Here is a 14082-nt window from a genome sequence, read left to right on the forward strand (position 1 = left end):
CAAGTCTATTCGTTTAATTTTGGAGAACACCACTCGAAGACCATCCTTTACGTTCAGTTGTGGCCTGTATTTATTTTTAATGTACATGAGTGCAGTAAGGGTGTTAGAAAGTTTAACCTGGTGCCATAAAATCAATGTGCTGCATCTGACGCTATTACTGTGTCTTTAATATAACGTAATCATGTTAACAGTCTTAATATTAACAACTATTTTATTCTCCAGTTGGTTATGGATAAAATATGCTAATTCTAATAGTTTCATAAAATTTATTAGATTTTTGGATATCTCCCAAGAGCCAAGTGATTGTCCTGTGACCCCCCACTTTGGAAACCACTGTGCTAAAAGACTAAAAAGACAACATGTTGATAATTTCAGAGAAGGACATTGCTATAGGGTATATGCTGAAGCATGCTAATAGGACTTTTATTTGCCAGTAACCTGGGTTAAGCGCTTCCGGTAAACTGTATGCCGATGCAAAAACTGGCACGTTTAAGGGCTGTTTTCTTTAAAAATCAGCGATCTCCACTAGCTGAGTAATATCTGATATGAAGTGGGTCTCAGATTGTACAAGAAGCACTGCATTAAATTAAATTTTCCCCCGCCATATCTTTATAATATGAGCATTTATTTTACCCCAGTATATTCAATGGAGCTTCTGTGCTAGCCTGCCGATTCTAAAGGGCGCGTGCGAGTAAACGGCTTTTTGTTTTGTTTTACGCTTGAGCAACTAAATGAATGTCAAATTTTATTTAACTGAATGTATTTTAATGACATTACAACATCAATGCTGTAAAAGGAACCGTATAAAATGGGAAAAAAATTCACAATAACAGGTCACCGAAAGTTTATCAGTATAGGAAAAACACTATCTCGGCATATACCCTATTTGAATCTATTCACAATGCCTTTTCTTTTATCAGTTTATGTTAATCAAAGCCATGACCTTAGCATTGTTAACATACACTTCCAGTTAAGTTCCAATAACACCCACTATATGACTGATCTATATAAGATCTAATAAGCCAGACAAGGTGCATTATTTTAAATTATCATAAGACAAAAAAACTTGAAAAACATTACTCTGAAAGCATACAAAATGCATCTATTCTGAGACACCAACAAAAGAGCAAAACACAGGGCTTTGATCTAGAAACAAAAGATGCCTCATCGGTGACAAACAGCCGCACAAAGCCACAAATCAAAGACGGAAGTTAAAACTCACCTTGATGTTTATCTCTTTCACTCCCATGGTCAGTTGTCTAAATGCAATCTTCATCAGCCGTATCTTTTCTCAAAATGCTGCTTTCGTCTGCACATACGAAGATCTAATTCACTAGAAGCCTGAGGTAAATGATCAAAGCGCAAACTCAAAATACTCCGCAGAAAGCTTATTACAATGGATTCTGCTTCTTTTATCGCAATACCTGAAACCATATGAGGCAGCAGCACTTGATGCAATGCTAGAAGATGTGTCCTCAAACATTAAAAGAGCCATTGTATTAGGGTAAAAAAAAAACTATTGTAATTAAAATATTGTTGGAAATGCATTATTATTATTATCATCATTATTATTATTATTATTATTATTAATATATGTATTCAATTAATTTACCATTTTTAATACAACATTCATTCATTTTCCTTTGGCTTAGCCCCTTAATTCATCAAGGGTCAACACAGCGGAATGAACCACTGTATTATCCAGCATACGTTTTATGCAGCGGATGCCCCTCTAGCTACAACCCAGCACTGGGAAACACCCATACACTCTCACATTCACACTTATACACTACGGCCAATTTAGTTTATTCAATTCACCTATGCCTCATGTCTTTTTGAACTGTGGGGGAAACCAGTGCACCCGGAGGAAACCCTTGTGAACACAGGGAGACCATGCAAACTCCACACACAAATGCCAACTGACCCAGCCAAAACTCAAACCAGCAACCTTCTTGCTGTGAGGTGACAGTGCTAACCACTGAGCCAACGTGTTGCCATCTCAACTTAACAAGCCAAAAATAATAATATTTACATACCCTTATGTTGTTCAAAACCTCCGCAGGTGAATGTCAGCTCCAGAAAGGCCCAAAATTACTATTAAACCGTCATAAACTCATCTATGTGACTGTTTTCCACAACTGAGGTCATTTGATGCTCTGTGTGGAGAATAAAAACAAATGTTGTCAATTATTATGAATGTTCTTATTTAATTTAATGCTGTGCTTCTTGTACGATCTGAGACCCACTTTATATCATATATTCAACAGGCAGTGAAGATCACTGATTTTTAAGAAATCAGATCTTAAACACATTTGAAATTGAAAGACAGTTCACCGGAAGCCCTTGGGCTGCCTGGCTGAAAATTAAAAGTCTGTGTGCATATAGCCCATTATAAGTCATTAACAGCAATGAATACACAAAATAAAAATACATTAAAAAAAAAAAAAAAATAATGATAATATATAAGATAAAAATCTAAAACATTTATTTAAGGTTTACTTTTGATTTAAAAAAAAAATGTACAATTTTAGAAGGATTCACATTTAAAAATATTTCATTTAAAGTCTCTCCAGATAAAAATTGTTGTCTGATAACATTACAAATAGGAGGTCACACTTTATTTTGATGGTCTGTTTGTTGAATTTAAGTTACATTGCATCTACATGCCAACTAATTGCCATTAGACTAGATTATAAGTAGACTGTTAGGTTGGGTTTAGGGTTAGTGTAAGTTGACATGTTCTTGCAAAGTTTCTTATAGTCAGTTAAATGTCTGTCTAGCAGCAGTATCAACAGATATTAGGCAGACAGTCTACTGATCCTCAACTTGATCAACAAAATAAAGTGTTACCAAATACAAATATGTTTAACAGTTTGGTTACTGTTGCAATATTGACATTTTTGGGGGTTCTTCTCTTTTGAGTAAATGTTCATGTGTGAGGCTTGTGTGTTGGATACGGCATCTTCTGTAAACACTCATCATGTCTTGAGTTTAAAAAATGGATTTTGTTTCTATTTCAGACTGCATTTCAAAAAGTTTATTTTTTAAACACTGATCCCATTCGTCTTGCCATTTGTTAAAAATATAGCCTTTTATTAGTGGATTTGGTTCAATACATGCTACATCTTGATGGTATGCAGTGAGGGGTATGGAAAGGAGAGTTTGCGTGAGGTGTGTTAAGTGTTCATCACCCTCATGTACAAAAATATTCAGAATTTTGTATTATTATTATTTACACTGTAGAACCCAACAGTCAACTTTATCAACTGAAATGAGCTCAAAATTTACTGAAAGTTAATTCTACTGATTTAAAAAGAGTTTTGAATTATGTGTTAAAGGTAATGAGTTAATTAAATACCTTTTTACTTTACCTAAAAGGAGTAAGTTCATAGTACTAATAACTCATGGCTTGAGTTGACTTAACTTATTGAGTCTTACAGTACTCTGCTGGTTTGAGATATCCTCAATCATTGGGTTTTATTCATTCATGAATGAAACCGCCAACATATCCAGCATATGTTTTACGCAGTGAATGCCCTTCTAGCCGCAACCCATCACTGCGAAACAGCCATACACTCTCATTCACACACATACACTAGAGACAATTTTAGCTCACCCAATTGACCTGTACCAACGGTTTGGATTTGTGGCGGAAATCTGAGCACCCAGAGGAAACCCACGTGAACGCAGGGAGAACATGCAAACCCCACACAGAAATCCCAACTGACCCAGCTGAGGGTTGAACCAGCAACCTTCTTGCTGTGAGGCAACAGCACTACCTACTGCGCCACCACGTCACACTTTTTGGGTTTTACTGTACTCAAATTGCTTCTTTTACTCAAATGGATTAAGTTCACAGTACTCATTAGGACTAGTCTTTAAACTTAAATGGTTTGTTGCAATCGGTTTCGTCAAATGGTTTGAGTTACCTTAACTGGGTTTTACAGTGTATTATTAATATTATTATTATTATTATTAATAATATTATATGTGTTCAGGATAAATTAAAATTTAGACATAATAAAGAAAGAATAAATACCATAATGATTATATATGTAACATCCTTTGGCTTGCAAGTCATTCGGTACCTTTGTGAAAGTAAAGAAAAAAGGGAACTAATGTGCCATAAAATAAATGAAATATCTTACAAATATAACATGTTCCAGGCAGCATTTTCAGAATAACACAAGACAAGCTGCAAGAATAGAACTGAAGAAATAGAAATTAATGTTGCTGAGAAGTCAGCCAAGCTGTTTACAGTGTCACTACACTCACATGCTTATATGCCACATCCATATATATACAGTGTCTTCATTGCTATTTCCAGACGCACACCTGCGCTGTTTATATACATGTCAGCTATGACAAATCACACATGTTGTATATGTATGCATATTAACCTGCAGGAAGCAAATGCCACCGATTCGTGCCTTAATATTGCATCACTGTAGAACAGAAGTGTGCACGTTCAATTAAAGATTTAAAAACGACCGAAATAGGGGGCTGTTTTCATTTGTGAAGCTCTCAGATGCTTGAATTTCATCGCCGAAACGCAGAAGGAATGAGTGAGCCTGAAGCAACAGTGACTACACGAGTCTGAGGGCAAAAATCAGTGCAGGGAAAATTTGGTGACTGCAGATTTGCACAGGTAGAGACATGTGAATTAATTCCTTTTGTTAGCACATCAAAAGTGCATTGTAATTTACCTCCAAGCTGTTTGTTTTAGTTCCCGGGATTTAACTCACCGGTTCGTGTGCGTGGAGCAGGTAGTCTGTGTTTTTTTTTTTACTTTCTTTAAAGCAGTTTACGGTATTCAAGAACAGAGAGCAGATTTGGTTGTTTACTGTATTTTACTAAGGTGTGTCTCTACTGCCCTCCAGTGCTGCTGTATGGATATGACTGTATTTTAAAGTATGACGGTGAGGTTTTTGTTTGTTTTTTACAGTACCTTCATATTCCTCTTCATCTCACTAGAAGTTTGACGACTGGTGTTTGGCTCTCCGATGCTGATAAAAAATCTTATTTGACTATATTGTCTTCATAATAGCGTATGGAGTCAAAGGTAAATCTGCAGTACCTGTTCCTTCCCTGTACCTCAACAAAGTCGCCATCTTGGAACTGTTCAAAGAAAGACGTCTGTTTGAAAAGTAAGTTAACTTGCTTCCAGAAGTGTGCATCATATAGTAACCCTACATTTCCCTCGTTTCTGCTAATATTAATTAAACTATAAACTTATAATTTTGTACATTTTGTTTTCATTACTTACATTAATTAATTAGAATAAGATAAAAATATAAGAGTAACTGTTTAATGTCAATAAAACAAAATTAAAAACTTGAATTTTAATTTATTATATAAAGCTAGAAAGCTATAAACACAAGAGACCACTTAAAAATTCTTATATTCCCTTTCATTTATGATTTATTTAATTCATTTTGACATTTTCCTTCAGCTTAGTCACTTTATTTGGGGTCGCCACAGCCGAGTGAACTGCTAACTTATCCAGCATATGTTTTACTCTGCGGATGCCTTTCCAGCCGACACCTAGTACTGGAAAACATCCATACACACTCATTCACACACATAAACTAGGGCCAATGTAGTTTATTCAATTCACTTATAGTGCATGTCTGGGAAACCGGAGCTAATATATATTCTGAATGAAAATATTGTTGATATAAATGATTGTGTGTTTATTTAATAATTTATTTAATGAATCAATTTATTATAACCTACATTTTATTACTGATTTTACACTACTATTACAAATAAGTTTGATTGTACACCTATGACCTATGATTTTGCATCAATATGACCTTATTCTAAAATGCGGAAGTGCGCCTGTTTTCGCGATTGTCTTAGAACTTCCGATTCAGTCGCCTATGGGAGAAATGACTAGGAATAATAAACGGCAGAAAATGGTCAAACTACTTGCTCAACAAACAAATGTTTGCATGACTACACAGACCAAGTAGCATAATATAATAAGAAAATATTAAATTACAACATCAAGCAGTGTAACGAGCAGTTGTTAACGTCAAAAAATGAATGGAAGTGAATGTGACCGGAAGTTGCGAGACAAAAAGATTCAAATGGCAGCGCCCGCTCGTCAGCTGAGAATAAGGTGATACGCATGTTTTTGGACCGTGGTGGAAATATATATATATATATATATATATATATATATATATATATATATATATATATATATATATATATATATATATATATATATATTTTTTTTTTTTTTTTCTCCTCTCTCTCTAAATGACAATATTGTTGAAATTTAGGTACAAGTGTGCTCAGTTTTTTTTTTTTTTTTTTCAGTCAGGTAGGCCTATTTTGATCTGAAACTTTATATACACATTCTAGAGACGCAAACGACTTATAAACGACTGATCCTAGCGAACAGAACAGAGCTTTTATTCCCGGTTGCTTTGCGTATGTCTGCCTGGTCTTGTTGACATATACACTTGACTACCGGAACATGTTAATGCACGCAGCTGTCAATCAATTCGGTGGGCGGGGGGATCGCACACCCACGTAATGGTGCGATCGATTTGAAAACAGCTCCAATTGGCCGACCCTTTTTTTTGTAGTTAAATTGAAAAAAAAGGACTGGGTGTGTTCATATCACCCCAGTATGACGGTCTATACACTATACCAACACAGATCTGTCCAAACAGCTTGAAAAGTATATTTTTTACCATAGGTGCCCTTTAAGATTTGTTCATTGATTCATTCATATGTCTCTATAGTTAGTCTTTTTTACTTTCTTTTCGTTTTAGTTACAGTTTTAGAAAGCATTTATAGTTTTTTGTGTGTTTTAAGGTTTTTCGTACTTACTTGTTACAGTACTATAAAAACTGTAAAGTCAGTAATAAAATATTGACAAATTATTTTAATGAATCAATTAAAAAATAGACAAGCAAGTTTGCTTGTACACCTATGACTTCATCGAAAATGAATCTTCCGCATGTACTGGGGTGGTTTGCTGCCCAGTGTGATGGGCTGGGATGAGAATCAGCACCTTCAAGTCTGAGGCCATGGCGCTCAACTGGAAAAAGGTGGTTTGCCATCTGCAGGTTGGAGGAAAGTCCTTACTCCAAGTGGAGGAGTTAAAGTACCTTGGGGTTTTGTTTACGAGAGAGGGAATGATGGAATGTGAGATTGACAGGCGGATTGGTGCAGGTGCAGCTGTAATGCAGTCAATGTACCAGTTTGTTGTGGTAAAGAATGTGTTCAGCCGAAATGCAAAGCTCTCGATTTACCAGTCAATCTACGTTCCTACTCTCACCTATGGTCATGAGCTTTGGGTCATGACCGAAAGAATAAGATTTCGAATACAAGCGGGCGAAATGAGTTTCCTTCAAAGGGTGGCAGTGCACACCCTTATAGGTAGAGTGAGGAGCTCTGTCACCCAGGTGGAGCTCAGAGTAGAGCCACTGCTCCTCCACATTGAGAGAATTCAGCTGAGGTGGCTTGGGTATCTGTTTTGGATGCCTCCTGGAGGCTTCCCAAGGGAGGTGTTCCAGCCATGTCCAACTGGAAAAAGGGAAGACCCAGGACACGCTGGAGGGACTTTGTCTCTCAGCTGGCCTGGGAACGTGTCGGGATCCTCCCGGAGGAGCTGTAGGAAGTGTCTGGGGACAGGGAAGTCTGGGACTCTCTTTTAAGAATGCTGTCCCCGTGACCCATCCCCGGAAAAGCGGTTGAAAAAGAATGAATGACTCTATGACTAATGCAGAAATGTTTCGCATCAGTCGTTGCTTTACAAAATATGTACACATGATATAATGACATATATGCGGTAATATATTTAACATTTTAAATAAATTTACTTCAATTCTTTATGTCCACATATTTAATGTGGAAATATGAAATACAACATATTTATAGTCTTATAATGGCCAGAAATGTTTTAAATGGCCAGCAGAGGAGAGTCTTAGAGGACATCAGTTTTCAGCCAGAGGATGCAGTTATGGCGTCTACCAAACAGAGTCTAACAGGGCCATAATAATAATGCCGAACATTGCCTCTATGGTGATGACCTAGGAATAAAAAATAAAATAAAATCATAGTTATTGTTTCATTTGTCAATGGAGGAATTTTATCAGCTCAGACAGCTGAGGGATGTCGGGTGAGAAGTTTAATAGCTGCAAGAGTATTGCTTTTAGCTTTTATAAATTCCTGCTGTGACACTGCTGCTTTAAAAAAAAATGCTGTAAATAAAAAGCGATGAACAAAGGAAATGGTGTCTTTAGTCTAAGTTCAGTAACAACATTGTTTGCTCTGTGTTTGTGTGTACTTGTTTATGTGATATACGAAGACAAAATTGTATACTGTACACGTAATGACTTGGGTTTGACCTATTGTTGTATTCTATTATGGTGGTTTACGAGGATATGCCTTGTGTCCTCATAATACAAAACAATTAAAAAATCATACTTAATGGGGTCTTGACATTCAAAAGTTTTACTGTGAGGGTTGGGTTTAGGGGTAAGGGGAAAGTTAGGCTATTTACAGTATAAAATACATTATGCTTATGACGAGACCTCATAAGCCAAATATACAAGTGTGTGACTAATAAAACACTTTTTAACATCAATAATGTCTCTCAAGGTCACACTTTACAATACATTTCAATTAGTTTCTGTGGGTTCACATGAACTAACATATCCACATCATTTATTAATCATAGTTAATGTTCATTTCAACATTCACTATGTGCTATTAAAATACAAAGTCGTGCTTGCTAACAAGAACTAGCTATGAACTACACTGCAAAAACATTTTGCTGAATTTTATAGTTGAAAGTGATCAAATTCACTCCTCTAGTCATCTCAACTTGCATCAACCAAACTGACTTAAAATATTAAGTTGAACTTTGTATAATCTGTTCATTTTATTGAAATAAGTTAAATTAACATAAAAAATATTTGTTGTCTTTTGGTTATTCATTTTTACAGTGTACTTTGTTTATTATTCACTCATTCATTTTCTTTTCGGCTTAGCCCTTTATTAATCCGGGGTCGCAACAGCAGAATAAACCGGCAACTTATCCAGCAAAAAACAGGGATAGGAAAAAATGTTTTAAGCTTTTGCGTTCCCTCGCAAAGACGTATTGCGTTAGCTTGCAAAACTGTTTTTCCACAAACACCTTCTGTTCACTTCATACATGTCAACCCTCCCGTTTTTGCCAGGATTCTCCCGTATTTTACCATTCTATCCCAATATCATCCTATCATTAAGTTTTTTCCCATATTTCACATGTATTTTTAATCTTGATAGTATGTTTAAATTGCATGTATGCAATGCATGTATACGGACGCGCTCCGTATGATAAACTGATCCCAGATTAACTTCTGTATGCAAAACGCAAAACATCTTTGCGAGATAATGCATAACATCTTTGCGAGGGAACGCAAAAACTTTTTTCTTCCACCCGTTTTTTCCCCCACCATCACGTCATGCTGGTGGTTTAACAAATATGTTAATTTTGTTAATGTTACATTCATATGGTCTTATTTGATAGATTTTCCTCATATGCGTATTTTGTAGTTTTACAAAAAAGAAAAATACTGAGAAGAACAATTGCCAGTAAAGTTACCCAAACTGTTTCAGCTGTTCTTACACTATCTGTTAAAGAAACAATTGGTTGGGACAATGACAATAATAATAATTATAATTATATATATATATATATATAATTGACTATTTAAATGTCAAAATGCTCATTTAAACAGGCACATATATATTTCAGCAGTTGTGTAAAGGCAAGGCAAGGCAAGTTTATTTATATAGTACATTTCATACACAGTGGCAATTCAAAGTGCTTTACATAAACGAGAATAAAAGAAACAAGTAAAATAAAAATAAAAACAAATAATAAAAATGCGTAAAAACAAAACAAAACATAAAAACAGGTAAAATGTGAAATAAAAGAATGAAGAAGAAGAGAAAAACATGGTAGTGCAATCTGTTGGACGCAGCACAGTGCTCATTCAGTAAAGGCACAGCTAAACAGATGTGTTTTCAGTCTTGATTTGAATGTGCCCAATGTTGGAGCACATCTGATCATTTCTGGAAGCTGATTCCAGCAGTGAGGGGCATAGATCCAAAGCAAAAAATGTGCTAATTTGTTGAGTTGTGAGTACAAGGTACAAGGTAATGCTTGAATTATAAACATCATGTCTGTTGTCCTAAGATGCACCAATATACGTCACTTGTTTCTTGTGCTTGAATATTAAAATGACCCTCCTATGAATTGTCAATCACTGAAATGGCCTCCCACCATTTTGAGTTTGAGACCCCTGATCTATTTATAAGGATACAGTTTGTTAGCAGCCAGCTTGTCATATTGAGCAGAGCAAAGACAGGTGACGTTCTACCAAAAGATGGTGACAGAGAGCGCATAATAAGCTGTATTGATAAAAGTAATCTGCTAGTGTTTGCTTTGGCTTTTTTGGGGTAATTATTATTATAAAATTCTGATTGCAGAGAAATACTGGTAAATCTCTGTAGACGGATAGTTCATGCCAATCAGCCTTATAACCTTAAAATGTGAGCAAAGTCACCTGTTTTGTCTTCACTTTAGACATTATGCTAGAGAATCATTCAAATACCAGCTCTAAAGGGATGTTTGTGAAGTATTAAGTTAACAGTTTCGAATTTAATTAAGTACAGAGGGATTTCTGAGACTCTCGGTGTTTGATTTTCTTTTTTATATACACGATTAGGCTGTCGAACTATTCTATAAACGCAATTTCACACTCCGAGCAGTGCTATGGCCTCGATCCAACACAACCCTCCTATCAGTGCCGATATACAGCCATATCACACTGCTACTTATGTGAAATTGCTTATATATATATATATATATATATATATATATATATATATATATATATATATATATATATATATATATATATACTTTTTTTTTCTCCATTCTTTCTTGCATATTTAAAATGCTATATGGAAAAGAGGAACAGTAGTCATTTATTACCCAGGCACTTTGAATGCCCATCAAAAAAAAAAAAAACAGTCAATGCAGTTATATTATCTACGAAATAAAGTCTAATGGTGCCATAATAATCAGCTAAAGCTCAACTCTATGGTTATGACCTGGCGAGGGGTGGGGTGGGTAATCATTTTTATCAGCTCAGACAGTTGAGGGATGTCGGGTGAGAAGTTTAATAGCTGAAAGAGTATTGCTTTTAGCTTCTATAAATCCCTGCTGTGACACTGCTGCTTTAAAAATTTGATGTAAATATAAAGCGATGAACATTGGAGAGCATGTCATTAGTCTAAGTTCAGTAACAGAAACGAAAGCATTGTTTGCTATGTGTGCGTGTGTGTGAGAGAGAGAGTCTCCTGGTGTGTGAGTAATCTTGTGTGTATGTGAGTGTGTGTGTGAGTCTCCTGGTGTGTGAGTAATCTTAGCGCAGCCTCTGACTGGAGGCACATTTCTAATGACCGCCATCCCTCAGCCGTCCTGCCACTCCTCACTAGAGAGACGCCGTGATGCAATAAACACTCGCTCTCTTCAAGCATGTCATTGGCCCCCAGCTACTTGTCATCTTGCTTTAAAAATAGATTGTTCCTTGAGCTGATTTTGTGCAGCTGTGTTGATGTAAAGACTCGGTTTGATGCCGGTGAACCACAGCTGTCGAGAAATTCAGCTTTAATTTGAATACCTTTTTTTTTTTTATAACTATACAAGGGTTATTTCAGTTTTAGAAGCGTACGATTAGTCATAGTTCCTTTGACATTCAGCAGTGAAACACTGATCACTGCAAGCTGTCCTAGTCTTTTCTAATGGAGCATGAGCACTAATGAGGAGTCAACATGACATGCTGCCAAGACACACGTTTTTTTTCCCGCAGCATGACATGATATACTTCATCTTCATTTTAAACAATATTACATACAGTTTTTAAAAAAAAAGCATATTTATAATTAATCCATTCGACTCTTATTTAAAGGAGTAGTTCACCCCCCCAAAAAATATTCTGTGATTGTTTACTTCACCTTCACTTGTTGAAAATGTTGACTTTATTTCTCAAGTTGAGCACATAAGAAGAAATTCTGAAGAATGTTGGAAACCAAAAGTCTCCTGTTTTCGCCAAAACTACTTGTCAGGAGCTCCACAGAGTCAATATACATGGCTGGGATGCTATAGCCAAACTTTTGGTCACTGGTGCCAATGACAAACATTGGTTTTGTTGTGAAACTCTTTAATGAGTCAACCTTCACTGACATTCCTAGATCTGGGAGAGTTACAGTGTGGAGAAGCCCCAAAGAAGTGCACCATCCAGACTGTTGCATGCATAAAGCATGGGGGTGGATCAGTGATTGTTTGGGCTGCAATATGACGTCTTTCCCTAGGCCCAATATATGTGCTTGATTGGCTAGTCACTGCCAAGGACTACTGAAACTCTCTGGAGGACCATGTGCACCCAATAGTTCAAACATTGTATTTTGAAGGCAGTGCCGTGTATCAGAATGGTAATGCAGCAATACACACAGCAAGACTGGGGACAGAGTGGTTTATTGAATGTGAAAGCAAACATCTCCCATGGCCTGCACAGTCACCAGATCTAAAAAATATTGAGCCACTTTGGGGTGTTATGGAGGAGCGAGACAGGAAACATTTTCCTCCACCAGCATCACATAGTGACTTGGCCACTATTCTGCAGGAAGAATGGCTCAAATTTTTTTTCTGGCCACTGTGCAGGACTTGTTTCTGTCATTGCCAAGACAAATTGTTGTGGCGGCAAAAGGCAATAGTATCTGGATGCAGCCTTTAGGATGCAATCTGAGACTGCATCACTCAATGATGCAATGTCAGACTCAATGTACTCAATAGAGTACATTGACGTCACTGTGTCGGGTAGGGTTAGCCAGACCCTTCTCGCAAAAGGAGGCCAGACACCATACTAATGAGTTATTGTGCAAAACGAGGTGCTTCAGTTCATTAAATTGTTTTAACAAACAGTTACAGTACGATTTCTCTTTGAACTATTTTGAACATTTTCCAAAATATCTTATTTTGCGTTCAACATAACAGGTTTGGAAAGTTTAAATGGAGAGTTCATTTTTGGGCCAACTATTGGTTTAAATTACAATTGCGAGTAGTCTTTAATTAACCTTTAAGAGCGCATGTCACTCCGCTACTCATCCGTTTGCACTGGCTGCCAGTTGCTGCTCGCATCAAATTCAAAGTTCTAATGTTTGCTTACAAAGCGATTTCTGGCTGCGCCCCTTCTTATCTGCTCTCACTTCTGCAGATGTATAGGCCCTCCAGAAACTTGCGTTCTGTGAATGTACGTCACCTTGTGGTTCCATCCCAAAGAGGGAAGAAATCACTTTCCCAGAACTCTCGCGCTTAATCTGCCCAGTTGGTGGAATGAACTCCCTAACTGCATCAGAACAACAGAGTCACTCGCTGTCTCCAAAAAACGACTAAAAACTCCACTATTTAGTCTCCACTTTCCCTACTAATATGCAATTCCCTCTCTGACTTCTCCAGTAACTCCAAAAAAAAAAAAAAAAGAAATTTAATAATGTTTTGCTTCTTACACTTTCTTTACATACCTGAAACTTGCCTATAGCACTTATTCATTCTTGCTCTTATAGTTGTGTAAATTGCTTCCTTGTCCTCATTTGTAAGTCGCTTTGGATAAAAGCATCTGATAAATGACTAAATGTAAATGTTAAATGAACTGAAAACACATACTTACATACTTAATATAAAGTAAAATTCTGTCATCGTTTCCTCCCTCTTATTTCAATCCTTTAGGATTTTCTTTCTCCTGTTGAACACAAAATAAATTATTTTGAAAAATGTTAGAAATATATGTTTGTATTTGTTTTTCTTACTAAGTAGTTGTATTTCTGATGCCTGAATTTTACTGTTTTTAGAAACTTCGGGACTAATATGGGGGAGAGGGGCACATTTGACCGGTTTGTTGTTTTGTGATCACAAATCAGGTTCTGTTATTCTGTTGTTCATATTCATATTCATGTCAAACTGCATCAACTTCATTCATACATTTTCCTTCAGCTTAGTCTTCAGAG

At 36.3% G+C, this 14082-nt stretch overlaps 1 protein-coding gene and 1 long non-coding RNA gene across 4 annotated transcripts in view; one reads left to right on the plus strand and one right to left on the minus strand.

Annotated features, from left to right (window-relative positions):
- Positions 1-5124, minus strand: part of LOC141377576 (uncharacterized) — a 58634-nt gene extending 53510 nt beyond the window's left edge. The window contains exons 1-4 of one of the 3 annotated variants that reach the window (XR_012389939.1): positions 5078-5124; positions 4949-5006; positions 2037-2156; positions 1223-1309 (exon numbers count right to left, since the gene is read on the minus strand). This is a non-coding gene — a long non-coding RNA (uncharacterized lncRNA). Of the gene's footprint in view, positions 1-1222; positions 1310-2036; positions 2157-4745; positions 4882-4948; positions 5007-5077 lie in introns of those variants that run through there. The other 2 variants (XR_012389938.1, XR_012389940.1) reach the window with 2 other exon arrangements.
- Positions 5125-6328: 1204 nt separating this feature from the next.
- On the plus strand, positions 6329-9447 carry LOC141377635 (uncharacterized). The gene has a single exon (XM_073922369.1). It carries the CDS (start codon positions 7017-7019, stop codon positions 7674-7676), a length of 660 nt encoding a protein of 219 aa, XP_073778470.1. The 5' UTR covers positions 6329-7016; the 3' UTR covers positions 7677-9447.
- Positions 9448-14082: the final 4635 nt, after the last annotated feature.

This window comes from Danio rerio, chromosome 14 (assembly GCF_049306965.1).
Source record: "Danio rerio strain Tuebingen ecotype United States chromosome 14, GRCz12tu, whole genome shotgun sequence".
In the NCBI taxonomy this organism is placed as follows: Eukaryota; Metazoa; Chordata; class Actinopteri; order Cypriniformes; family Danionidae; genus Danio; species Danio rerio.

Bases quoted from the DNA above. Each gene is read 5' to 3' on its own strand.
- LOC141377635 (XM_073922369.1), top strand. From the start codon at position 7,017: ATGAGAATCAGCACCTTCAAGTCTGAGGCCATGGCGCTCAACTGGAAA.